The 27,585-nt window shown below is 42.0% G+C and overlaps 1 protein-coding gene across 5 annotated transcripts in view; it reads left to right on the top strand.

Annotated features, from left to right (window-relative positions):
- Positions 1-27,585, top strand: part of Immp2l (inner mitochondrial membrane peptidase subunit 2) — an 845,970-nt gene that overhangs the window by 78,209 nt on the left and 740,176 nt on the right. For all 5 annotated transcript variants that reach the window (XM_085697717.2, XM_085697718.2, XM_085697716.2 and 2 more), the window contains one exon: positions 1,780-1,883. In XM_085697717.2, the coding sequence (XP_085553843.2) occupies positions 1,780-1,883 (104 nt within the window). The remainder of the gene's footprint in view (positions 1-1,779; positions 1,884-27,585) is intronic.

The following is a 27,585-nucleotide window of genomic DNA, read 5'->3' as shown; positions in this document are numbered from 1 at the left end:
CAATGCTTTCTCGAAGCTGTGCCTCCTCCAGTTTAAGACAGTGTGTTTTTATTGTAGCCACTCCTCTGACAATGTCTTCTAGACCCATCCCTTCCTCTACCCACTCAGCTTTTTGTCCTTTAAAAAAAAATCAGGTCCAGTTTGTGCTGTTCACATACCTGTTCAAGCTAAAGCCAGACAGAATTCCATGGAGGGGGCAGGTGGGCACTGAGTCCCAACCCTAGCTAAGGAGCCATTGGCCACTGAGAGCTGTTGAAGAGGGAGACTTTTCTTTCAGAAAGTGGCCCTTGGTAGGTCAACCACACTCGCATGGATGGCCCCAAATCTACCTCATTTTTTCTGAGGCTGGATCTATAACTGAACCTGGAGCTCTCTGATTTGGCGAGAGTGGCTGGCCAGTAACTACCAGGGTTCTGCTCCTTTACCTTCCAGAAGCTGGGGTTACAGCAGACATAACCATGTTGGGGTTCTGAATTCTGGTCCTTTGGTGTATGCAGCAGGCACTTTACCCTTGAGCCATCTCCATGGCCCCTGATTCCCAGGAACCTTAAAGCATTTGTCACTGTTTCGGGCATGGCTGCCTGGCCCTGACTGTTTTTCCTGGCCTGTGACTTGGTTGTGTTTCCTCTGTGGTCATCATTGGCCTTGCGGCAGAACAAGCTCCTCACTCTTGGGAGCCCTTCTGTCCTCACAGAAATCGTTGCATCCCATTCTATCTTTCAGTCAGCAGTGGAAACACTCTCTTCATCCTTCATTTTTTCTCCTTCTTGTCTTTTCTGGCCGTGTTATCCGTGGACTGTGTTGTTGCTGCATGCACATAGCATGGCTTATGGGTGACATTTCTGTAGCTAAGCGAACTCAGGGCGTCTCAGTCATTGCTTCCTTCATCCTTAGGCACAACCTAAGGATGTATTGTCTGAATTCTGTGAAGAAGGCCATTTACTCTCCGCAGGCTGAGACCAGGACCTTTGGTGCATACTCTTGGAAAGAGAGGGATGGGAAGGATGGAAATGTATATTTTAGCGATTTTCCCTATCCTTGTTCTTCCTACTCCTGGTGCTTCCTCACATAGATGTTTTGCTGGTTGACATTAGATTGTTTCCTTTTTTTCCACAGGGAATGATGATGTGGGAGTAGGTCCCACCAGAATATTATCCTAGGATAATTAAGTTCATCTTTGAACATATTTTCATTATTCATAAACCTTTTTTGTATTTCTCTACTAGAATTTAGTAATTCATTTCAGTCATATTTCCTTGCAAATAAGTATTGGTTGAAAGGTTTCTGTACCCCGATATTGGGTTCTTCTGCCACATTAATAAATCAGATCAAGCCAAATTAATGAGTCCGGGTTTAATTCGAACAAAATGTTCCCTGGGTGGTTCTAGTAGAAAGAAAACAAACCACAAGGGGAAACCACGTGGCAAATTGGGGAACCTCATCTTAAATAGCCTGTAGGAGTGGTCCCGGGCATCTCCTGGGGAGGAGCCACCCTTTCTAGCACTTTCTGAGACAGAGCAGTGTTTGGAGTAAGGGGGACGGGGAGGAGGCCCCAAGGCGGAGCTCCACCCAAACATTGGTAACTTATTTACTTATTCTGTTACATTTCAGAAAAATCCTAGTTAGCCTGTTTGAAAACTCATTTGTTCTTATTAGAGTCTTGCAATAGACTTGAAAGGCAGGAGTTTTTAAAACTGAATTCTGCTGCAGCTATGGAAGTTCACTGCAGCATCAAAACTGAAAACAGTTCCAAGTGACGGATGCATCTCTTCTTTGCAGCCTTCTCTGAACCCCGGGGGACGCCAGTCCTCGGATGTGGTCCTACTGAACCACTGGAAGGTGAGGAATTTCCAAGTCCAGCGTGGAGACATTGTGTCACTGGTGTAAGTAATCCAGAAACTTACTGTATTTGCACTTCTGCGCATCGGGATTTCACTGACAATTTACTGCTGATATTTGGCCAGTTGTGAAATTAATGAGTGCATCTTAATTATGATCAGTATTGATATATAGCAATGATCAAAATGGTTTTTTTTTACTTAATATATGTCAGTTGGATGACATAATTTGTAAATTTTGTTAAATGAAATGTTGAGTAGAAATTATGCTTGTGATATTATTTTGTAGTATTTTACAATTTTGCATCTTGGTAAGCAAACTTACGTGCTATGTTTTACTACTTTTGGAAAGAAACCATTCTTAGGAGATGATAATTATGATATAAGATGCAATGGTATTTGTGTATGTTGTGATTTTACCTGGGGAAAAAAGTTCGAAATAGTGGTATTCTGGACTTCTGTTTGCATCAAAAGATGGCGCTGTTTCTCTGTAAAATGTTGTAGCTGGGCAGGACTAAAGATTGTACCCGAGTGTTGGCTGTAGAGAAGGAGTGTCAAAGTGTCCATAACTGACACGGTGACATAGTGCACTTCTGCATGTGCTTGAATGGTTTATCGTCAAAATTTTGATTTGTTTTTAAAAAAATAAGTCTACCCAGAACAGACTGCAGCAGAACTTGCTTAATTTATTCTGGCTGGAGCTGTTTCTAAGAGCTGCTCTAGTAGGATGCTTGTTTCAGAGGCCAGTGCAGGGAGCTGCAGCTGATGTGGTGCACTTAGTATTTATTTTCGCGACCATAAAACTTACTGTTGAGTGAGAAGCTTTCTCTTCTCCAGTCATTCCTTTCTCATGAGCTGGAACGAGATTTTTTTTCTTTTTGGGTGATAATTTTAATAGGTAGAATAATCCGGTATCAACTTGCTTGTCTTCACCTGTAGACAATTTTACTACTGGACATAGGTATTCTGTAAGTGTGTCTCCTTCAAGACTGCTCTATCAGGGTTCATTTGAAACCATATTACCTACATCTGGTCAGTAGGTAATGGGATACCGGGGAGTGGAATGATGGCAGACAGCCAGGGATGGGATTTAAATGCTTCTGAGCTTCTGAGTATTTTCTTTAATGTTAATCTACTCTTTGGAGTGTACGTTTACTTTGTCATTCAGTGTGGTGCTTTTGCTACCCCCTGATAAGCCGCTCCGTGCGGAATGAGCCTGTCGTATCTACATTGTTTTTTGCCTTTGGTTTGACAAGTTTACATCCTCGCTTAGTTCTTGACGAAGAGGATACCCACCCAAGAGAAGGAAGCCATGTAACAGTGGGCAGCTGGGCAGTTTTCTCCCCCTAGGAAAACAAGCTGACTGTCTCTAAGAAGGCAAATTTGAATAGGACATCAAAAACTGTGAGATGGCGCCTTGAAATTCAGGGTTGTGAGTCCATAAAAATATCCTGACATACCATCATTTATTTCTAAAGGAAAACACAGCTCTTTTAGGTAATTGTTATAGTGATTGATATTTATTATACAAATTAATGTAAATGATTATTTGTATTCCAATCGGGATTGGGAAATTATAGCTACTGCAGGTGAAGTATATTATTTATTATTTATTCAGAGGAAGGGTTTCTCTGTGTAACAGGCCTGGCTTTCCTGGAACTCACTCTGTAGACCAGGCTGGCCTGGAACTCAGAGAGCTCCGCCTGCCTCTGCCTCCCATGAGCTGGGGTTAAAGGTGTACGGCACCATGCATTCATCATGCTGCTGGTGAAGCACATTTTGACTGAGTCAGTGCTGCATCTTCATCATGTAGAGATGCCATAACTTCATTTCATACACTCTGTCGCTAGCAGGCCTCATTTGCATAAAAGAGGATACCCACCTTAGTGTTGGGATTATGTTATTCAACAACAAATATTTATTAAACCAGTCCTGTCCTGGCTGTTTCAGACTTAGTTTGGTTGTCTATTCTTTAGCTTGAGGTTGTACTATAAAAGCTATATTGTGTTATGATATTTTCTGTATAGTTTTATGAGCAAACTGCTTTCGGACATATGTCCTTATATTTTTCTACAATCAGTAGACTGCTTCATTTGAAAAGATCCGTGTTGGTGTGATAAACTCTTACCTATATATTTAATCCATGCCAAGCAGCACTGAATATTTGGTTCCTTACAAAAAGCTCCTCTGTGGCTTTTAATATGGAAGATAATTTTTATTGCTTTGTTGAGAGCTTGTTGACCAAGGCTGTTTCTCAAAGCTTCCAAGGCAGGTCTGAAGGGGGAGCAGGTACGCCCTGGAGTATGCCTCCTTATGTCTCTTTCTCTTTTCCTGTCTTTTTCTTTTTGAACCGTTGGTCCCAGTGGAGTTATTGTTTAAGCATATTATTCAGTTATGTTAATTAAAGAGGAATATTTACCCAGTCACATGAAAGACAAGGCACAATATCATTCGCTGTCATTAAGTCCTTAGTATTACTGAGTGTGTGTAGGTGGCACTGTACTCTCTTAATGGATTTGCAGTCTAATAGTAGTGCTTAAGGTGGATTTTCTATACCTTGGAATTGACTTTTTATTAACCTGTGTGATGGCCTTATTGCAATTGGCTTAGCATAGGAATCACAGTTCCTCAAAGAATATATCACCTAGCAAGTCCAATGGGATAGAGATACTTCATAGTAAATCTTAAACAATCACATTTATGTTTGAATGTTTTATTCTGAAATAACATTAGACCTAAAGAAAGCCCATAAAGTAGTATAGATAGTGCCCTTCTACCTCTTCCACTGTGAATAAAATCATACACAATCAAAGTAAAAGTATAGTTATTCAAAGTAGGGAATGGCATTGATAAACTATGTTCACCTGTGCGCTGTAGTGATTCACCAGCCTTTTGACTAATAATCTTTTAGATTTCCCTGGGCCAAAGCATATTGCAGTTTTTTTTCTTTTCCATTTCTCTTTGGTCTTCTCTAGCCTGTGACAGTTCTTTAGTGATTTTGTCTTTTATGAACTTAACACCTTTGACGTTACTGGCGAGTTGCTTTTCAGAACAAGGCTCTGCCATCACAGTTTTCATGGCTGTTCCGCTTTTGGGTGGGGGTGGGAGTTGCTGAGGAAGGCACAATAAATGACAGCTGAATAAAATGGAGACTCAGGCGAAAACGGCAGCATGGCCAGTGGGAAGATGGGGAAACTGATTATAGGGTCAGTTTTTAAAATCTACAATCCCACCCCTCACCCCCGTGCTCTTGGTTTAGTTTTTTTTGGGGGGGGTTGAGACAGAATTTCTCTGTGTAGCTTTGGTGTCTGTCCTGGAACTAGCTCTTGTAGACCAGGCTGGCCTCCAACTCACAGAGATCCGCCTGCCTCTGTCTCTCCAGTGCTGGGACTAAAGGTGCGAGCCACCACCATCTGGCCTAGTTCTTTTAGCTGTAAGTTCCCCATATATATATGTTCTACAAGTTTGGTTGTGACTAAATGGGTGTATGGCTTTTATAAATAAGCCAAATCTACAGCTGCTAGGAAATAAGGTGTGGGAACTATGCAGTTTGGGGAAAAGGCTAAAGAGTGTAGCCAAGGTAGACAAGAAGGGAGGAAGAAGGGCTGGATTTCAGATTGTCTTAGTTAGGGTTTTTATTATTGTGAAGACACACCATGACCATGGCAACTCTTAGAAATGGAAAACCATTTAATTGTGGTGGCTTATATTTTCAGAGGTTTAGTCCATTATCATCATGGAGTAACATGGTGGCATGTAGGCAGACATGGTGCAGGAGAAGGAGCTGAGAGCCCTATATCTTGACCTGCAGGCAGTAGGAAGTGGTCTGAGACACTGGGTATAGCTTGAGCATAGAAGACCTCAAAGTCCACCCCACAGTGACACATTTCCTCCAATAAGGCCACACCTCCTAGTAATGCCACCTCCTATGAGTTTACAGTCAAACCACCACACAGATGTTGGTGCAAAGTACTGTCGTAGAAGGTTGGTGCGAGGGCATCTCACATGCTGCCACCTGTCTCCTTGTTGCTCTAGGCATTGTGCTAAGTGCTCCGACTTTTCATTTCATCCTCCTCCCTCTGTCTATAGGAAGCTGCTTATAGCATCATGGAATTCAGAGCAAGCATGTGACTAACGAGGAACAAAGTGAGATCTGGCTCTGGGTTCACATGACGCGGACCTGTGCTGCTTGATTTCTGGGTCCACGTAGCAGGGCGCATTCAGTGGAACTGCTGCCGTTCGTGTAGATGATAAAAGTTTGGAAACTTCTCAGCAAATCAGTGCATTAATCATTCCACTTGTTTACTTTTCCCTTTACATTTAGAGAATTTTAAGACACCTCTGATATTCATTCTACTTCTCTTGTGAACAAAGCCAGGTTTAAACCTTTGCCATACAAGGTACTGTATCCCCGGAGTATGTCCCGGGCCACTTTATTTGGCACGTCAAAGTCTGAGGTGGAATCCAGGAAGGTGAATGCTGTATAGCAAGGCTGGCTATATAAGAGGTAAACCCCAGGCATTGGGGAGAATGCTGGGGTGATCGGGCCCAAAGACAAGCCAGATAGTTTTAATATTGGCTGCTTCCAACTTTTAGTCACTGAAGTAAGCGCTCTGTGTCCATTTTTATTGTATTAGTTTGATTTTCTCTGCCGTAGTGAGAGACCTAAAGAAGCAGCTTCAGGGAGAAGGGACTTAATTTGTCTCAAGGCTTGTGAGGATCCGAATGCCAGGAAAAAGATGGCGGCTAGAACTTGGAGATGAGGCAGTATGAGCTCGCTCAGGTCTGATCTGGGTAGATGGAGGTGCAGAAGTGACAGCCTGCCTTTCTAGGTGTCACTCTCTGAAGTTTCTCCACACAGCATCAGCAGTCCTGGACCAGGCGTTCCAAAACAAGCTTGAGAGGAGATGTTTCACCCTCAAACTATAACACGCCTTGTTTTAAAAATCAACGCAGGAGGTTAATATTATTATATCCAGTTTATAGATAAGAGCACCGAGGTACAGGGTATGAGCAGTTTGCTTAAGGCCAGAGTAAATAAGCGTCAGGCCAAAGGTTAGAAGTGTGTTACGCCAAAGCCATCCAGGTAAGCATCGTAGTTCAGCATCACGGTATCTCCGTGTGTGTTGTGACGGTGTAGCTGAGCAACTTACCGGTTCTTGGCAAGGAAGTCACAAACACTGGTGTGTATATGTTTTTCGTTATTCCTATTTCTGAAGCAAAATTCCTATATGATGATTCCTAAAATGGAGTCTCTTTATTAATAGTCCCGGGGGTTTATTATGAGCCCAGAGTATGGAAATGACTTCCAACAGCTGGCTCGTGACGTGTTAAACATTGGCACATTCTGACAGATGGCCAAGGTGGTGACGACATCTCCTGCAGTCAATATGAGCAGAGTTAGCAGAGTTATAGAGATTTGAGCTGGGGAAATAGGTGAAATAGACTAGAGTCTTGGGGGAAGAAAAAAAAGAGAGATAGAAAGGTTCTCATTTTCTTGTGTCTTAAGTTCTTGTAAATCTTTAAAGGTCCCCTGACCTACCAAGGGAAATTAATTGGAGCTTGCTAAAAAAGGAAACTCATGCTTTTAAACAAACGCCCAGAGCAATGATAGGACTGAATAATGACCTATAATTGTATTAAAAGCCAGCTGAGCTGGGAAAATATAACTGCATGTACTTATCCACTGTACTTGTCAGTGCGCATTCAGAATTTGTTTCTGTCTAAACCAAACATTTTTTTTTTCTAAATTTGAAGGTAATTTTGCCCACCCAGAAAGGCAACAGCTGGCAGAGCTAGACTGTGCGGGTGAAAGGCCCAAGGTTCTAGCCTTTTATTGGTAATTGACAGTAAACTACTGTGAAGTGGAATCCCACGTCTCACTTGAGTTTGAAGAGAGTCAGTTCGTGACACGTTACATTACCCGTAGTAATTTATTTTTATTACTAAGTCTATTTGCAAGTGATAATTTTCTGAAAAAATAGAGTGAGGTCCAGCATTGTTGCTGTTATCTGGTATAGATTTATAGATGTAACTGAGTTTTACAAGCTGCTCCTTGCATACAGGATTGCTGTCTGTAAAGCAAGCCTTAATAGCAGTTTGTTTCCTTGAGTAGGATAAACTGCCTACACAATGCGTTTACATTTAATTATAATGAAACATTTTCTTAGTTCAGAGACAAATTATAACTTCAAAATGTTTAAATGATCATAAATTTCAATTTTGTATTATATTTTATGGTGATATAACTAGAGGAGCTATCCATAGCCTCTGTTCATCCCATTTTATAAATACTGCAACTTATAAGAGATAAGTTGTCACAAAAGAAAGTTATATAGGCCGTGTTCTATGAGATATTGCATGCTTATAACTGTTCTTGTTTGCGTGGTGGAAAAGTGCAATGTGCCGGGAAACCGTTACTTAATTTGAAAGGGAAAACAAAGGCAATGTGCAAGACAGCATTATGGAGGGGAAGCAAGTACACATTGTGTGTTCCATGGAAGGGAATGTTGAGAAACAGCATATTGTAGAAGATCTGTGTGTGTGTGCGTGCATGCGTGTGTGCACACACATGTGTGTGTATGCATGTGTGTGTGTGTATGCATGTGTGTGTGTGTGTGTGTGTTGAGGCCGGAAGAGGGGATTGGATCTTTTTGAAACTTGTTACAGGAGATTGTGAGCTCCTGTTGTTGGTCCTCTACAGAGCACCAAGTTCTCTTATCCTCTCAGCCACCTTTCCTGAATCTGCGCAGTAATGTTTAGAATTAGTTTAAATAATAATGTGAACAGAATTAATTATAATTTTCAAACAGTGAGTAAGTAGGTATCAAGCAGAAAATATAGCTGAAGTCAAATAAACTGTTATAGGCATACAGATTTATACTATGTACTTTTGAAGCCAGTCGTAGAATCTGGAGCCATATCTAAAGGTAGTCCACTAAGATCAGTAAGAACAGAGTTCTACTACCAGCTTTATTATACTAGTAATCGTATTTCAGCTAAGTCCACTTTTCGAAAAGTGAGAAAACACGTTGTAGGGCTGTCAGAAGGTATTTGATATATTCAAAGTGGCAAAGGTCCTAGAGTGAAGGAAACACACCAGGGTGAGCCCTGTGTCTGGTACCACTTCCCTTTTGTTTTCTCAGTTGATAAGCATCATAGGCTCTTAGGCTAGGAAGCTACAAGTGGTAGCCAGAGTAGTTAGATGCTGGCCACATTTTTTTTTTAAATTATTTTTTAATGTTCTATCCTTGCTGCAGTTTTCCCTCCCTACTCTCTTCCCAGTCTTTTTTCCCTCTCCCCTTTTTCTCCCATCTCCCAACCCACTCCTCCATTTCTGCTTAAGAAAGGGCAGACCTCCCGTAGATGTCAACAAAACATGGGATATCTAGTTGTGAGACTAAGCATCTCCTCCTGTAATCAGGCTGAGTCAGGCTGAGCAAGGTGACCAGTGTGAGGAGTAGGGTCCCACAAGTCAGGAAAAGAGTAGAGGCGGCCCCTGCTCCCACTGTTAGGAGTCCACAGGAGGGCCAGGTGACACAACTCTAACACATGTGCAGAGGTCCTAGGTCAGTCGCATGCAGGCTCCCTGGTTGTTGGCTCTGTGAGCCCCTATGAGCCCAGGTTAGCTGATTCTGTGAATTTGCTTGTGCCCTTTGGCCCATCTGGCTCCTCCTCATTTTCTCCTCATTTTGTGCAGGATTCTTCAAATCCATCTAATGTTTGGCTGTGGGTCTGCATCTGTTTCCATCAGTTGCTGGATGAAGCCTCTCTGATGACAAATGGACCAGGCACAATCTATATGAGTATAGCAGAATATGGTTAGGCATCATTATATTGACATTTTTTTTTTGTCCAGTTGTGTTTGGTTCTTTTCCTAGGTCTCTGGGTCATCCAGCCTGTGGGTCCTGTTGTTCCAGGCAGTGTCAGGATGGGTTTACACTTTCCTGGCATGGGTTTTAGGCTAGACCAGTCATAGGTTGGCTGCTCCCTCAATCTCTAGGCTTTCCTCACCCAGCACATCCCTTGGCAGGACAGACTGTAGGTTGAAGGTTATGAGGCTGGTTTGGGTTTTGGGAACAGTTTTTGACAGTTTTATTATGCTGAAAAATCATGAATTATAGTTCAGAAAGGAAGTTGGGGTTGCAGACAAAATAATCCAAGCTTTTGGTTGGATCTTAGCAAGTAGGAAAAACTAAAGAGACACTTTTAATTTATAAAAATTAAAATACAACCTCTGAATTTTAAGGTGATACACCTTCATTTTTGTTGTCATTGCCAGAAAAAGGAAATCTCATGCAGAGTTTTTATTATAATTTATTTTTTAGTGCAATACCTGACATTTAATATACTGTATATCAGAACATGACCTAGAAAAAGAAAACCTAAACAATAAATAAGTGATGTAGATGATTGTGTAGCAGTCTATATAGTGTCATGGTCAGCTGTGGGCTATCATATAATCATAATCAATACATTGAAAATGATGAAAGAATGCAAAAGTTCACAAGAAAATGCAAGGATTCCACACATGGTAACGGTTGCAAATTCCTTTAGAATAGTGGTTGGTTTGGCAGGAAGTTAGAACCCTGTGAGGTGAGACCTGACGGGATGTGTGTGTATGTCGTGTGTGGAGCACTGAAGGAAAGGACGTGGTGAGTGCTTTAGCGACTGTGATGTCACAAAGCCGGCCTCCATCTAGGGCGTCCCAGAGGAAGGGGGAAGAAGGAGTGTGGAAAGAGCTCTCTGTGAATAGAGGAAGGCCAGTTTTAAAAAAGTAATGAAAGATCCGACTCACAGGTTACAAAAATTTTTGTCAGAATACAGTAACACCACATTTTTAGGGTATATGTTAGTCACATGACTGAATAAAAAATATCTCAAAAGGCAAAAGTGGCATATATCACTGAAACAAACAAAATAGCAGGTGTTTTACATCACAGAAGGCAGGAAAGATCTTTATGGCTGCTTGAAAGTAATAAAAAAATCTTTCCAACAGAGTTAGAATATGAAAGAAAAATCCTTCACCGTGACGCAGAAGCTCCCAACCCAGGCCGAGCTGTCCCGTTGGACTTCATTTACAAAGCAAGTCAAAGTGTGAGGAATTTCAAGATGATAAACTCAGAGCATCAAGACTCAAGGATGGTGGGGAGGATTTTTCTGTGATGGATGGCCTAACCCCCACCCCTTCCCAACATTGTACCTTAAAATGGGAATGGGGCCATCTACTAGATTGTGCCAGCCACCAGAGATTTTACGTTTTTTTCTGTCTTGTAGTTATTACTGTCTTTCTCGTCAACTTGAGATGCATTTCTCACTAGCAAACACACTGTCCTTTCGCTCCTCCAAAAGAGTGGCACCCCAGTACATATGCTGTTTCAGGGTTCACAACTTGCAAATGTGGAGGGAATCCTTAACCTGCCCTTGATCATGTGATCAAGGTCAGTAGTTACCTCCCAGTTTTCTCTTTCTTTAAGGAAAAGACACTGTTTGCTGCGTAGAAGTGACAAATGCTAGAAAATGTGTCAGTGACTGATAAGAAATGGGAGGGGTTTAGAGCAAGGGACTCCAGAGTGACAGGAGCTTAGGGGCTCAGGAGAAAATAGCTCTTTTCAAAGGTGGAGGACTATACCTTTAAGAAATGTTTATTTCCATTAATGAGAAGCTTCAGTGACCCGTATTATGGACTGTTCTCTTTTGCATAATATAGTGACAGATTTACTCAAATTCAGAGGCTGCATTAATATTTACGGACGGCACAGCTATAAACTTCACTTTATTAAAACACATATGGATGGCAAAATTGCGGATGGAGGAGCTGGCTCAGTTTGGTTTGGCTATGGATATGCTAATTATAATTCAGCGTTCTGTGCTTTTAGAGGTCATAAGTTCCGTGGCAAAGATTTGTGTACTTGGCATCCTGAAAAGTCACAACCGTTCGGCAGGAAACAATTTAGTGTGACTAGTCTGTCTCACATACATCTCAGCATATAGTTAAATAAGGATCATTAAAGCATTCCAGGTTTATTAAAAATTCATTATTCTATGAGAGGATCCTTAAAGAGCAGTCAGAACGCGAAGAAGTAATCGGCAAGCTGCGGCCACAGTGGCAGCCTGCTAACCGAGCTAAGGAAGGGAAGGACTGGGAGTCACAGAATGCATCCAATTTGGCCAAAAAGGATTTGTAATAAATCAAGGAGAGAAATTAGTTAATAAAGAAAGAGGCCAATTATCAGCAAAGGAGGAGGGTGTATTTAATGCTTCTAAATGGTAGGTTAAACTGCTTGGGTGAACTTCAGTTTAGCAAAAAGGAGAAAAGCAATATGGATAATTAGGAAATAATAAGATCATACTGGAACAAAGTCAGAAACTTGCCTTGGGTGTTAGCGGAACATTGGCTAATGAACTCGCCCTCCTGGAATTCTCTCTTAATGTTCACTTTTGCTCTAGAAGGGGGGGGGGAGAAGTAATGTTTCTTGTTTTTGAGGAGGTCTCATTCTCTGGCACAATTCATCATAATGTAATTTTAAGGAGACAGATACTGAAATTAAAAAAAAGAATTTCTTGTGCCTAGAATTTCTTCGTGCTGCTGATCAGTTCCTAAATTTGAGTTCATTTCCTGTCCTTTTTGGGTATAGCTTTGCCGCTAAGGACGGTCAGCTTGATGGGTCCTTGAGAGAGATTCGGCCTCTGAGATTGGGGCTTGTCTCCGTGCAGCTCAGTTCAGGCTTAATTAAAAACACTTCGGTTATAAAGAATGGTGAGAAGATTTTGTTCTCCCTCAAAGTTATTTACAGAATTCACACCTGTATGGTTATTCAAGTACTAAAAATCATGCAAATAGATTTTTGGCCATTTTTTTTTTTGTAGTTTGAACTTTATGTTCCTATGAACTTTGAATTATGAGAAGGTTTTGGACATTGTTTCCAGAATCAATATCAGATACTGTGACCTCTGTCCTAATGATGAGTTAGGAAGAAAAGTACCACAATAATTAAATTCAGAGATGATTACAGATTTAAAGATGGTATGAATAAGAATTCAGGCTTGGCTTATGATGCTATGTTCAGGAAAAGGTCATTTGATATATAAAGAAATATTTCCTCTAATTGTAACCTTTCTTTTGTCACTGATATTCTTATAATTAGCCTGTCTTTTGTTAGACGTTATATCAAATATAGTTCAATGTTGTACATTTACATCTAAGGCAAGATGAAAGACTTTCAGAAGGTAGCAGCATTGCCCCAGGTTGACAAATCGGCAGTAACTCAAGGGGTGGTCATCATTATGTAGTCAGAAGGATTGGATCAGGTGCCAAGAGGCCAGGTTCTAGACTCACTTGATTATGTGTTAATTAACTTGTCATTAGCATCTGCAGATCAGTTTTCCTTTCATGTACTGGGAGTTGAACCCGGGGCCCAACTGTTGCTCACATGACATAGCTCTGAGCTCTGAGCTCCGCCCCAGCCCCAGTTCTCATCGTCTATGACATAAGGGGATGACACCTGCTGATTTCCACAGTGAGCCTTAGCTTGTCAGACACAAGTTAAGTTTATCTTGTCTCTATCCTAGCTTATAAATTACACTATATAATACATTATAATGGTTTTATGTATTTAAAAATACTGACAGTTCCTCTAGCAAATGTTTTCCACGTGCCTGTTTTGAGCACGGAGTTGGCCTCTGTCAATGCAACAGTAAAGAAAATGGACGAAGGTGTCCATTCATGGGGCTTACTTCTGCTGGGTAGAGTATGTTGAAGAAGATAACATTTAAAATTAAAATAGGCCTTTTTTTTTTTAAACATCGCAAACGTGGCCTGTGGGCACGAGAGTTAGGCAGTTGGATATTCACTAGGTTAGCAATTGTGTCAAGCACGTAGCGCAACCATTTCCTAATTCCACACACAGTTGGACCACAGCTAACTTAAAATTGGCTCTGAAGGTAATAATTGCATTGTGCAGATTAATGGTGTGCCTTCTCTGCGGATGACCTCCCCCAGTGCTGCTCAGGCCCTCACCTCAGAACTGTGTTCCAGCTTCTCACCTCTTCAGGCTAGCTGGCTTTGTAGTGTAAAGTGCCCAGTGTCAGGTGTTAGAACCGAGGGCCAGGCGTCGTCTCTTGTCATGTGTGTTGTGTGGTCAAGGTAGAGCGGAGCCTGATGTGTGAGCTTAACCGAAAAACTGCTATGTAATAACTGAAATACGTGAGCTACTGGAAGTGGAGGAGCAGAAGGAAAGAGGTGGGAATTGAAGCTGGATTTTAAAGAGGGGTGGTCCATACCACAGAAGAAAGAAGCCAGAGCTAGAAACAGCACGCGTAAGAACTGCGGCAAGAGGGAATGGTCACACAGGTAAGGGGTGACTAGTACTGTAGGAATTGGACAGAATCAAAGCTTCGTGTCCTAAGCTTGTATGAGAGAAACCCAAACACAGCCAGACTTTCCCTGGTAGTACAGATGAAACACTGTGATTGAATTTCGCAACATTATCTCTTCGTGATGCAGAATTAATAATAACCCTTTCTAACAAACATAAACTTTATACCATGCAAAAGGCCCATCAAATGTTACTTTTGATAAATATGTCCTAGAACATTAGTATTGAATCTGCCATTCATGTGTGTGCATTTAATCACCATTAGCTGCCGTTACCTTAGCATGAAGTAGTAACGGCAGGGACAACTGCTGTCTTTAGCTTCATGTCGCGTTATTCTGTACTGAGAGGAGAGGACGCAGACAGTGCTGAGCCTCTGCTCTGTGGTAAACTGTGAAGGACAAATCCAAGTAGGCAAAGAGAAAGCCAACCCCAAGGCCCAAGTGAGACTCAGCTTTAAGACTTACCTGCTTCTGTATTTCAGAGAGGTAATAGCAGGGAGAGGATAGGCTGCCATAGTAGGAGTCGAGAGTGCTATACCTTCAGAATAGCAATGTGAGTAATGTGAAGGAGCACAGCACAAGGCGAAGGAAAGCATGCTGGACCAAACCCTTGGAACGCGTCACCTGTGTGTGTCTGACGCCACTCGCCCAGCCTCTCATCCCTGTGAAGACGTACGGAGGTGATAGGCAGCTGAGAAGGGAGCAACATTACGATTTATTTTTATCAGTAATGCCATTTGGTGTACCAACAATAGTTTCACTAGAGAGAACAAACGATACCTATGCCGAGCGAAGTGAACGTATCTGATCAGAAGTCCCCTTCACTCATTTAATCAGCTCTGTACTCGGCTGGGAACAGTAGATGTAGAAAAGAACTAACTCTCAGGATCCGCTTGTTAATCTGCCTCACAAACTTTGGTTTGTACAAGCTAAAACAGCGTTTGTTGTTCAGCTTAGTATGGGAAATCAGCAAGAATAAAATTTAGTTAATTTATTATTATGATTAATTTTTTGAGACAATTTTTCTCTATACAGCCCATGATGGCCTTGATTTGAAATCCTGGATACTCTTGTCTCAGCCTCCTGAGAGTTGGGACTATAGGTAGGCACCACCATACCTGAATTCTGCTTTTATTTATTTGTGTTTTAGATAGTTATGCCTTTTTGTTTGTTTGTTTTGGAGACAGGGTTTCTCTGTAGTCCTGGAATTAACTCTGTAGATCAGGCTGGTCTTGAACTCATAGATATCAGCCTGCATCTTCCTCTGCCTCCCAAGTGCTGGGATTAAAGGCATGTACCACTACTGCCTGGCTACCTGTGCTTTTTAAGTGGAAAGAGTAAGGATAAGCAGATTTTTAGTAAGTTAGAGTAGGTAGAAATTTGGTTGATAATTGTTACAGGTGGGCCTGAATTTGCAGTTGACGTCCGCCACAATGTTCCAGTGAGGCTCCCAAAGCTTCTTTGAGTAACATAGAACTTTAAATCATGCCAGAACTTGATAGAGAGTATTGTAGAGGTTGTAGCTTTACTTCCAACTTTGTAACTTTTTTCTTTTCATGAATATCAGTCCAAGAAGCATTATTAGGTCTTACTTGTCTCTGTCAAATGGCAGAGGGTAAAGAAGATGAAATTAATTGAGTTTTTCCAGATAATGTATTCACTTTTTCTTGTACCATGTTTTAATGTATAGACTAATCCAAAATGGACATTGTTTGACCTTGCCATGTAGGAGAAGGATACATGGGGTTTCATTGGACCATCCTCTTAAGTTTCTATAATAAGACAAAATGTAGGTTTCCTTAGCTACTTGGGTACCTGCATACATGCACTGTGGTTATCATATTCATCAGTACTGCTTTCTTGGTATTAACCTTTGTTATTTCATGATCTTTATTCAAAAGTCAAATTTATGTCACTTCCAAATGGGTATTATTATTTAATAGTTTATTTTCCTTGAGAATTTCATGCAATGTGTTTTTATCGTACTATCTCCTCTCCTCTGTCAACTTCCTCCAGATCCACTCCCAACCTCTCCACCCCTTCCAAACTCCTGCCCTCCCCCACCCCTTCCTAACTCCTGCCCTCCCCCACCCCTTCCTAACTCCTGCCCTCCCCCACCCCTTCTTAACTCCGGCCCCCCCCACTCCTTTCTAACTCCTGCCCTCCCCCACCCCTTCCTAACTCCTGCCCTCCCCCACCCCTTCCTAACTCCTGCCCTCCCCCACCACTTCCAAAGTCCTGCCCTCCCCCACCCCTTCCTAACTCCTGCCCTCCCCCACCCCTTCCTAACTCCTGCCCTCCCCCACCCCTTCTTAACTCCGGCCCTCCCCCACCCCTTCCTAACTCCGGCCCTCCCCCACCCCTTCCTAACTCCTGCCCTCCCCCACCCCTTCCTAACTCCTGCCCTCCCCCACCCCTTCCAAACTCCTGTCCCCCTGACCACAGTATGCTATTGGGTGTAGAGCAGGGCTTCTCAACCTTCCTCATGCTGCGATCCTCTAGTACAGCTTCTCATGTAGTGGTGACCCCAACCTTGTATTTATTTCCGTTGCTATTTTATAACTGTAATTTTGCCTCTTTTGAATTGTAATGTCAATATTTTTGTTTTCTGATGGGCTTGGGAGACCCTGGTAAGGACTTGCGACCCATAGGTTGAGAACCACTGGTATGGAGCCATCCACTGGAGTGTGTTTAACCTACTGTGAGCCACATCACTAAAGGAAATAGTCTCACTAGCCACCAGAAGCCACAGCAGTCAGATGCTCCTCAGCCAGGAGTGGAATTCTTAAGCACCACCCTTCTCCCCCTTTTCCATACTGGCGTGCTTGATCCCGTGCACGTTTTCTGCAGGTAAACACGGGTGCAGCCAGCTCATGCGTGCAGTGGTCCTATCATGTGTAGAAAATAGTGTTCTGCTCCTGTCTTCCCAAACCTCTGATTCTTCCTCTCTTTTTTGACGGTCCCTGAGTCTTGGGAAGGGAGTATGACGTAGAAGTCTTGTTTGTGGGTGAGCATGCCTCAGAATTGTTCTGTGTACTTCGGTCAGTTTTTAACTTCTGTGTTTTACCAATGAGAAAGCGATTTGTTACATACGTAACATTTTTGCCACAGTAATACTTGTGGGCACATTCCCCACCCCACCCCGTTTGTTACTGTAGTTCACAGTGTTCTCAGCTGGGTGAGACTGTTGCTGACATTTTTCTTCCAGTATCCTCCATAGTACCTTCTGGAACTGTGGAAGCTAGGTAGTAGGTAGGGAAGCTGCCGGGACTCTGCTTTAAAAGGGTAAATGCTTCTATAGATAATTAATTTCTTTAAAGTTGGATTAGATTGGGTTGAAATAAATTCAGAACACACACACACAGGGTAAAAAAAATTAATCGTGAGCTCCTATACTTTAAAACTTTCAGAGTTGAGTTACAGATTGGTGAATGAAAGAACTAATTATGTTAATTGAGGTAATTTAAAGATGCTTTTGCAAGTGGTTTTATTAAATGTGACACAGACCAAGCTGTATATTTTGAACTAATAGTCTATTTTAAAGTTGAAACATTTTTCTTGACTTTTCTGCAGGTAGAACCAGGTGGAAAATCCATACTTTTATGTTCTAGCCTTCCGTTTGTTTCTCACTAGCCAGGTGACCAGAGTGAGCCACTTGATCCGGTAGGACATTAGTTTACTAAACGGTAAAGTCGTTAAACTGTCCGGGCGACCTTTTTCATAATCATCTCCTTTAAGGTGATAGATAAGGGTTGGCTCTGATGAACTCTTCGGAATACTATTCTTACATCGCAGTATTTATTTCCTATTATAAAGCCAGTCACCTATGTAGTTGTGAATCGTCTAGTTTCACAAGAGAATTTACACTGATAATGTAAAAAGGAATAGAGTAAAAATGAAAGAAAACCTAATTTTATGTAACTTGTGTACCACACTATATCCAAAGTCATTATACATAGAGTTTATTTTAAAAATACCCATGCTCCTCGACATTCTTTATTTGAAATGCCGAGTCCTGGACTCTGCCGGGAGCCCAGACAGCACAGCTGGCACTCCGAAGCGCCCTGTCCTTCAAGGGGCTTGGGGTTGATTCGGATTTGAGGCTGACGTTCTGACACCTTCATATCTATGCTGAGACACCATTAGTTTCTCTCTTCCTCCTATCTGGGAACACAGCATTTTGTGTCATGATTTAAGACTGAATTTATGTTTATTTCTAAACACCTGGCAAGCGTGGCCTGCGGATCCATTTCAGGTCCTGGAGTTGTTTACTCGCCCTGCCTGGCGAAATCTGAGTTTTCTTCTATCTCTAATTTTCTCTGCCACTCCTTGGACTAATTCCCAGACCTCCTATTGCTAAGTCTAGTGCCTACAATGTGACACTTTGTGCTCTTGTAGCAGAAATTGAGGCTGGGAGCATTTTCTTTTATGTTTTCTTTGTCCCCTAATGCCTGGGCTTTCTTCCTGTGCTCTCTCCGCGCTCTGCCTGCTTTTTGGCCCCTTTCTTGCTCTTCTCTTTTGCCTTTGCCCACAGCCCTTGGCCTTCTTGCTTTCTAGAGTTTTCCCGCTGTCTGCGTCATACACCTGTGTGCGGCAGCTCTGTAGGTTCCTCCAGCTCAGCCTAGCGCGCCTCCCATCATACACCTGTGTGCTGCAGCTCCATAGGTTCCTCCAGCTCAGCCTAGAGCTCCTCCCGCTCATACTGGGGTTGTGCTCTTCTGGGTGTTATCTCATGGTCATGTTTAGTCAGAAGTCAATGTTAGAGGCTTTGCCTTTAGCTCCTTGAGTTTTGTTACTCTCTGCATTTTAGAGGGCAGTCTTTGGGGGTTTATTGCAGCGCACAACGCCTGTCTGCACTCTATGCACTACCATACAGTTCACGAGCTTCAGGTAAGGGGCTGGAGGTTGAAAAACACAAATACACAGACACAGAGACAGAGAGACAGAGACACGGACCTCTAGTCACTGGTAAGAAGCCCCTTATTCAATAGCACTACAGAGGCTTATATACCCAACAGTCAAGTGGGCCAACAGGTGAAAACCTTAGCCTTTGATCCTCAAGGCCAAGGCTACACGTGCTCGTGAAGCAGAGCTGGTAAACAACTTTGACACAGCTTTCAGTAACTCAGATCAGAAGGAAAGTAAAGATCTCTAACAGGGAAGAGCAGCTGGAGGCCAGGACTCCAAATGGTCCCAATAGTTTATCTACAGCATGTCTATTGAATATTCTATTTTTCACTTTTTGTGGTGCTATAGGTTAGAGACCACACTGATCTTTCGTTCATCTGGCCTTGTTTCTTATGGACTGTTCCACTTAAAACTTCTGGAGGCTTCTCTCTTCTTCTTGCTGTACATTGAAATCCCAGTTTAGTGTCATATTTTTAACTCCAAACACCCTTTTAACATTTCTCTCGTCTGTAAAAACTCTTAAGGCCTAAAAATATTTGCAGTGGTGTGATTTAAGGTCCCTGGATGGATACTGGAGGGAATTAGGTATCAAGTGTAGCTAGTGTGGCCTGCTGGATTCCTTCTACATAATAGCAAATAGAGGGTTTATATAACTGTAACTAGGTTAGCAAGCATGTATCTTGTCTCCTGCAAAATATTGCTTGTATGGATGTTTTAGTTCGTGGAAAGTCAGAGTTGATAGCTTCCTGCTAACAATGAATGGTGTACTTACGGATAAGCTTTCTGTACTTGGAAGCTAGTATAGAAAACCATCTTGGTTAAGCTGTGCGGCTCCGCTGACTTTTATAGAAAAACAGTAGATCCCCTGCTGGAAGCAAAGAGAGAGTAATCTCCATAGTGGCTGTAGTTGAGGTGAAAAACGCTTACCTTGTACCTGCTCCTTCGTAGTTTCACTTCCTCCCCTCTCAGTTTCTCTAGATAGACCCGTATCATATTTCATCTGGATAGGATGTCCCTTTTCAAAAATGTTTTATTTGATGTACAGAGAAATGGGGTTTACTGTGTCATTTACTTCCATATGTATCGTCGTACATTGTTTTTATTCTCCCCCAAATAAGCCCTGTTTTTTCCTCCCCCATATTTGCTGCTCCCCACTTCTGCTCGACTCACATATAACATTAACCTTTCTTGTTTCCCCCTTTCTGCCCTTCAGGCTGCATCTTCCCTTTCATCTTTTCCTCCTTAATTTTATTGTGTTTCTGTCTTTCTGTCGATCTGAACAGAATTTATTACATATATTATTGCACTTATATATTTAAATCTAAGTTCTACGTATAAGAGAAAACACACAATGTTTTCATTCTGAATCTGACTAGTTCTCTGTCTCTCTGTCTCATGGAGTCCCAGCAAGCCTCAAACCCAGGCTGTCTGTGGACGCGGAGGGATGGCCTTGAAGTCCTGGTGTTCCTGCCTCTCCCTCCAAGGGGAGGGCGTTGGGCGTTCACCACCACTCTGCGTAGTTCTTTCCCACGCGGTGCTTTCCTCCACGCCATAACGTGCTGTTGATCTCACATAGTTTAAGTGGGAACAAGCTTCTGTTGGACTTCACTTCTGAGGTTAAGTGTTGTTTGGAATTTGTTGCTTCTTGAGACCTTTAAGTAGTACTAACTATGCTGGGAAGATGATTCTTGCTTCTACTTCTCGAGTGCTTAAAATATAACTGCTTAATTTGAATGAGAACTATAGGCCATAGCAATGAATATACTGTCAACAGAAATATTTTTGCATAAGTAATGTTTGCCTTATCTCAGAAAGAAAGCAAGGTAGGGGCTGATCCTCATGTTTAGCAGGCTTGATGTCTCTGTGATTCCAGTGTGAACTCTCATATTATTTTCTGTGTAGACATCAGATATCATTGAACTTTTATTGTGCTTAAATAAATCAGTAAAGTAGAAGAAAAAAGTAAAAAAAAAAGACCTTTGACTGTTGTACATCTGTGGATGTCTCTGAGATGCGTGCACATCCTAGGATGGAAAGATTTGGGGCTTAGAGTGCCTCTGGGATTGTTCCAACCACTTTACATACATTACCTAGTTAATCTCCCCAATAACCCTGTGAGGAAGGCTTATTATCCAGGGAGGAAATTTAAATACCTAGAGGTTTTCCCAGTAGTAACTCCAAAGAGCAAGAGAGGGATGGGGACCAGTGCCTCGGGGCTCTTCTAACCCGCTGTGAAATCTGTCAGTCTGTCTGGATTCATGCAAATAAAATCTAAAGGCTTCTGCTGCGCTCGCTGTGGTTTGGAATGGGTCTCACTGTGTAGTCCAGTCAGGGTTTGGACTTGCCACCCTCCTGACTGTGTTTAGCTGGAACCTTCTGTTTATCTAGAACCTTCTGTTTAGCTAGACCTTTCTGTTTAGCTAGAAGCTTCTGTTGTTCTATTTCTCCTCCATTTTTAAACATTTATTTGTTTATTTAGTGCTTGTTTACATGTATAACCACACGGGGGCTGGAGAGACAGAGAGAGAGAGAGAGAGAAAGAGAAGAGAGAGAGAGAGAGAGAGAGAGAGAGAGAGAGAGAGAGAGAGAGAATTGTGTGACAAAATACTTGTAGAGGCAAACAGTGTATGGGAGCCTGTTCTCTTCTACCGTGTGGGTTCCAGGGCTAGAATTCATGTTATCAGACTTGTTAGCATGTCCCCTGACCTGGTGAGCCATCTTGCTGTTCTTTACACAGAGATATGAAACTCACCTCTAAGTTCTGCAGTTTGTGCGATCCTGTATTTCTGATTTGTTAATTAATATTTGCTTATAGAAGTACGCACACATAGTACTACAGCTCCCCCCCAGCTCTCTGTCTTTTCCTATAAACCTCCCTAGCTGAGGAGAGGTGAGGGAGCTCTGTAGACTTTGTGCAGTCCAAGTCACCCACTGTCCTTCTGGGCTTTTCTAAATGAGTGTGCAAATGTGCAGGGGCACCAGACACTCTGAGAGTGGGGAGGACAGGGCCTCGGCCAGCAGTCATTGCCAGCCGTGGTTTCAGGTATTAGGTCTAAGAGGAAACTGGTAAAGTTGTAATCAGCAAATCAAATAAGATGATTTTATTTTGTGACTTACAGTTGCATATGAAATTATTCATTTTGATGTTTACTTTAAAAGAAGATTGTGTCGCCATCCATCGTCGGATGAAGGTTCCCTCTGATCTTGCCTTCTTTGCTCACGTTCTCTTTCCTTCTGCTTCTTGTTTGGACCTAGGGAGTTAAGTCCAGTGTTCCAATGTGGGTCTCTGTCTCTATCTCCATCCATCGCCAGATGAAGGTTCTATGGTGATAAACAAAATATTCATCAGTATGGTTATGGGCCAAGGCCGGTTCAGGCACCCTCTCCTCTGTCCAGAGAACAATCTGGGGATCTCTCCTTGGACCTGGGATCCCATTTATAATCAAGTCTCCTGTAAACCCTAAAATGACTCCCTTAGTTGAAATATATTCTTCCCTGATCCCATATCCATCCTTCCTCCCTCCCCACCCAGTCCCCCGAGTTTTCCCCATTCCTCCCCTACTCCCTTCTCTCTAACCCTCTCCCCTTCCAACAACCCTCCCCCCCCCATGCACCCAAGGTTACCTGGGACTCTTGTCTATTTCCAATCTCCAGGAGGATAACTACATGATTTTCTTCAGGTTCACCTTCTTATTTAGCTTCTCTAGGATCACAAATAATAGGCTCAAAGACCTTTAACTATGGCTAGAATCCACTTATGAGTGAGTACATACCATATTCCTCTTTTTGGGTCTGGCTTACCTCACTCAGTAAAGCGTTTTCTATTTCCATCCATTTGCATGCAAAATTCAAGATGTCATTGTTTTTTACCGCTGAGTAGAACTCTAATGTGTATATGTTCCACACCTTTATTAACCATTCTTCTATTGAGGGGCACCTAGGTTGTTTCCAGGTTCTGGCTATTACAAATAGTGCTGCTATGAACTTAGTTGAACAAATGCTTTTGTGGTATGATAGGGCATCTCTTGGGTATATTCCCAAGAGTGGAATTGCTGTGGCTATACAGACGGAGACCCACATTGGAGCACCGGACTGAGCCTCCAATGTCCAAATGAGGAGCAGAAGGAGGAAGAAAATGAAAAAGGAAATCAGGACCGCGAGGGGTGCGATCACCCACTGATACAAGGGGACAGATCTAATGAGAGTTTACCAAGGCCAGTTGTCTGGGACTGAACGAGGACGCGATCCAACCAGATTCTCTGAATGTGGCTGGCCCGGAGTCTTTCTGAAAAGCCATTGACAATGATACTGGGACTTGTTTCTTCTGCATATACTGGATTTTGGGGATCCAGTCTGTCTGGATACTCACCTTCCTGGACCTGGAGGGAGGGAGGAGGAACTTGAACTTCCCACAGAGCAGGAAACCCTGACTGCTCTTAGGGATGGAGAGGGAGGAGGAAAGGGAGTGGGGGGAGCGGGAGGGTGTTGGGAAGTGGGGCGGAAATGGAAACTTTTATAATTTAATAAACTTTGGGAAAAAAAGAATAACAAACAAAAAAAGAAGAAGATTGTGTAAAATACATGTATTTTAAAACATACATAAATGTAAAGATGTCTTTAAAACTCGCTTCCTGAGTATCATACCGTACACTGTGTGTACACGCTTCCTGAGTATCACACCCTACATTATGTGGACACACTTTCTGAGTATCATACCCTGCATTGTGTACACACACTTACTTAGTATCACACCCTACACTGTGTGTGTACACGCTTCCTGAGTATCACACCCTACACTGTGTGTGTACACACTTCCTTAGTATCACACCCTACACTGTGTGTGTACACGCTTCCTTAGTATCATACCCTACACTGTGTGTGTACACGCTTCCTTAGTATCACACCCTACACTGTGTACACGCTTCCTTAGTATCATACCCTACACTGTGTGTGTACACGCTTCCTTAGTATCACACCCTACACTGTGTGTGTACACGCTTCCTTAGTATCATACCCTACACTGTGTGTGTACACGCTTCCTTAGTATCATACCCTACACTGTGTGTGTACACGCTTCCTTAGTATCATACCCTACACTGTATGTGCATGCTTCCTAAGTATCATACCCTACACTGTGTGTGCACACGCTTCCTGAGTATCACACCCTACACTGTGTGTGTGCACGCTTCCTTAGTATCACACCCTACACTGTATGTGCACGCTTCCTAAGTATCACCCTACACTGTGTGTGTGCGTGCTTCCTGAGTATCATACCCTACAATGTGTGTGTGCGTGCTTCCTGAGTATCACACCCTACACTGTGTGGACACACTTCCCAGCCTCAGCTCACTTACTGGCTCCCCTCACTTTCCTCCCTTCTTTTCTCCTCTTTTCTATGTGTCTATGTGATTTACATGGGTTTTTTTCCTCCCTGTTTATATTCTTTAGTATGTATTCTATATTTTCTATGTTAGTTGGACATTAATTACTTTTATAATGGAAAAAAAGCACAATAAGTTTGAATTTTGATAAGATAAAGAATATAATATTTGTGTAAAATCATCTTCTGACTCTGACCTTTGTGGTAATCAAAGGGAGTAAGGACTAGGGCAAATGATATCAAAGAAAGTATTGAAATGTTTTCTCTCATTGAAAAATCTCAAATGATCATACTTAACTTTTCTTCTTTGGCCACTTAAAGAGGGGAAAATACTTATTTTTAAATATCCCACAATTACTTTTATTTTTCAATACAAACTTAATTAAAAATACTGATTTACTGATTTTCCCCTTAGTTTCAAAGTATTACTTAATTAACACTAAACTTGCTTCATGTTTCTTTGTTCAGTTTTAAAAATTACACTAAAAATTACTGTGTGTGTGACTGTGTTTGAGGCATGGGTGTTTAGATCACAGTTCTTGAGAGTTAATTCTTTCCTTCCACCAACTGTGGGTCCTGGGTATTAAACTCAACTCATCAGGCTTGGCAACAAGCACCTTCATTTGCTGAGCTATCTTGCTCACATTCTTGCATTATGTTCTTGCATCACATTTTCATTGTGGCTTGTTCTACTTTACTTGATTCTTGGATTTAGAATCATCATCATCATTATCATCACCATCATTATTTGAGATAGGGTTTCTTTCTTTAGTCCTGTCTGTCCGGGAACTAACTCTGTTGACCAGGCTGGCTTCAACATCTGTCTCTTTAGGGATTAAATGAGTTTGCCACCACCACCTGGCGGTATTAAGATTCTTAAACAAGCTGGGTAGTAGTGGCACATGCACCTGGAGGTAGAGGCAGACAGACCTCTGTGAGTTAAAGGCCACAGTGTACCCCTGGCTGTCCTGGAATTAATGTTACTTATATATACTTGAAGATATATGACTTCAGGACTGACCACCTGATATTGGATACCCAATTGGAAGGGCTCTTCTCTCGAGAAATAGCCTTCTTTAGTTGCCTGTAGTTCTTTGTATTTATTTCTTTCTATAGCCACAGAGAAGTGTAGCTTTTACCCCTCATCAAACAAACTTGTCTTTACAACCGATGGTGACTAGTACAGAAAACCACAAGTGATCAAACTACAGAGAAAAAGAGATTTTGTGGTGCCCAGACCCAACTGATACATCTAAAACACAACCCCTGACCTAAGGCTCAAGGGACATCACTGAAGAGGAGGGGACCAGGATGGCTGTGTGAGTCTGTGGTTCCTTGAAATGACAGGGAAGCTACACCCATGAAATCTCAGGTACTGTTTTGGTTGCCCAAACAGTACCTGAACATGTCCTGTGTTCCTTTTGCAGGATATCCTTGTGATCTTTCCACTTAGTTAAAAAGGACACATTTTAAACCAAAGTGACATTTTAGTATAAGAAATTGATAATGACAGATAATAGCGTTAGAGATGTTTGTCGCTCATTTTGGTTGCTATAACAGGGAAAGGGACATGATACAAGAATCTGCATGTTTGCTCACCTGCTGGTCAAAGCAGCAACATGCTACTGTTAAAGGAGAGTTGCATCAAGCAATAACGTGTTGTGTAAAGGAGTATTTCATAGTGAGGTAAGCGCTTAGTGGCTCACCAGCATCTACAACAGGTGTAAGACAAGATTCTGTGCCACGAAGTCAGCATTGTGACTATGCTGTTTTGGGGATCACCTTGTCCGATTTAATTAGAACTCCTAGCAATGCACGTCTTTAGACCATAATTCCATTTCTGGACTGGTAGCCTAAGGATACTTTATTAACTATGAAAAAATTATGTGTAATGAGTGCTGTTTTCATTTTGTAAAAATCAGAAACCACTGTCCAGTAGAGAAATAGTATTTACTATATTTACTATATTGTAGAATATCACAACTCATGAGTTAAATGATGTAACATAGGAAGCGTAATTCTGGCCCAACCATGGTAAAATGATAAAGATTCCAGATACGTTAGAATAATGTGGGGTACTTAGATGTTCCCTAAATATACATTTATATACAAGGAGATTCGGCGTCCGTAGCGAAATTGAAGATTTTAAGGTCTGAAAGGGTGGGTCACGAAAGTAGCCGCCTTCTGCTGCAGCTGGAGATGCGGGCGTGGCCAGCGATTAGTGACCGTGGCCATGACGGGAGGGGGAGGAGTGAACTCTGAGGACCGTGGGGGTCAGTGGAGGGTGGAGGAGCCAGCAATGGCTGCTGCCTGAGAGAACTGCTGAGCTAATCGTTTCTTTGAGGGGAAATAGAGCAGAGAGGCAAAGGGTAAGAGAGTGGAGGATAGTTTCATTGCTCATTTAGGATATTTTCCTTTATGATTTAAGATAGTGGAGTAGTGACTTGAAGTAGAAAACTTAGCATGGATATTGCTGAAGGAATAATAATAGTAATCTTAGGAACTGGGCTTTTGCAATGGCTCTGCAGGTACTTGACACCAAGTTCGATATCCTGAGTTTGATTCCTGGGACCCTGGAAAATGGTGGGAGGAGAGAATGGGCTTTTGTGAGCTGTTTCCCGGCCTACATATGTGCATTGTGATACATGCATGTGTTCACATGTACACACTGTGTAAATAAATATAAAAAATAGTCAGATTTTTGAGTATTGAAAAGTACTCTTAAATACTAAAATTAAGTGGAAATTATTTGTATATTTAATAGAAATGTATACAAAACATTTGTTTTTTATAAAGAAAGGATGTATACTAAGGGGTTAAAAAATTAATTTTATTTATTTACTTATTGACTAATTCATATCCTGGAGATCAAAAAATGATGAACAGTCTAAAAGCTTTATGGGGTAAAATGGCAAATTCATGTTTAAGTCTTTTAGAAAACAGTTGTAGGTTGTATGGTTCCTTTTAGAAACCCAGTGATTTATATTCTATATCTTGAAGCAAGTAAAGAACCTGGTGACTGTTTCTCTTATGTGTCACGCAGTATTTTATATGTTTGCTTTAAGGGACAAATTAGTGACATG

This window comes from Myodes glareolus, chromosome 11, assembly GCF_982192425.1.
Source record: "Myodes glareolus chromosome 11, mMyoGla1.1, whole genome shotgun sequence".
NCBI lineage: Eukaryota > Metazoa > Chordata > Mammalia > Rodentia > Cricetidae > Myodes > Myodes glareolus.
This window is presented reverse-complemented; position numbering and strand designations above follow the sequence as displayed.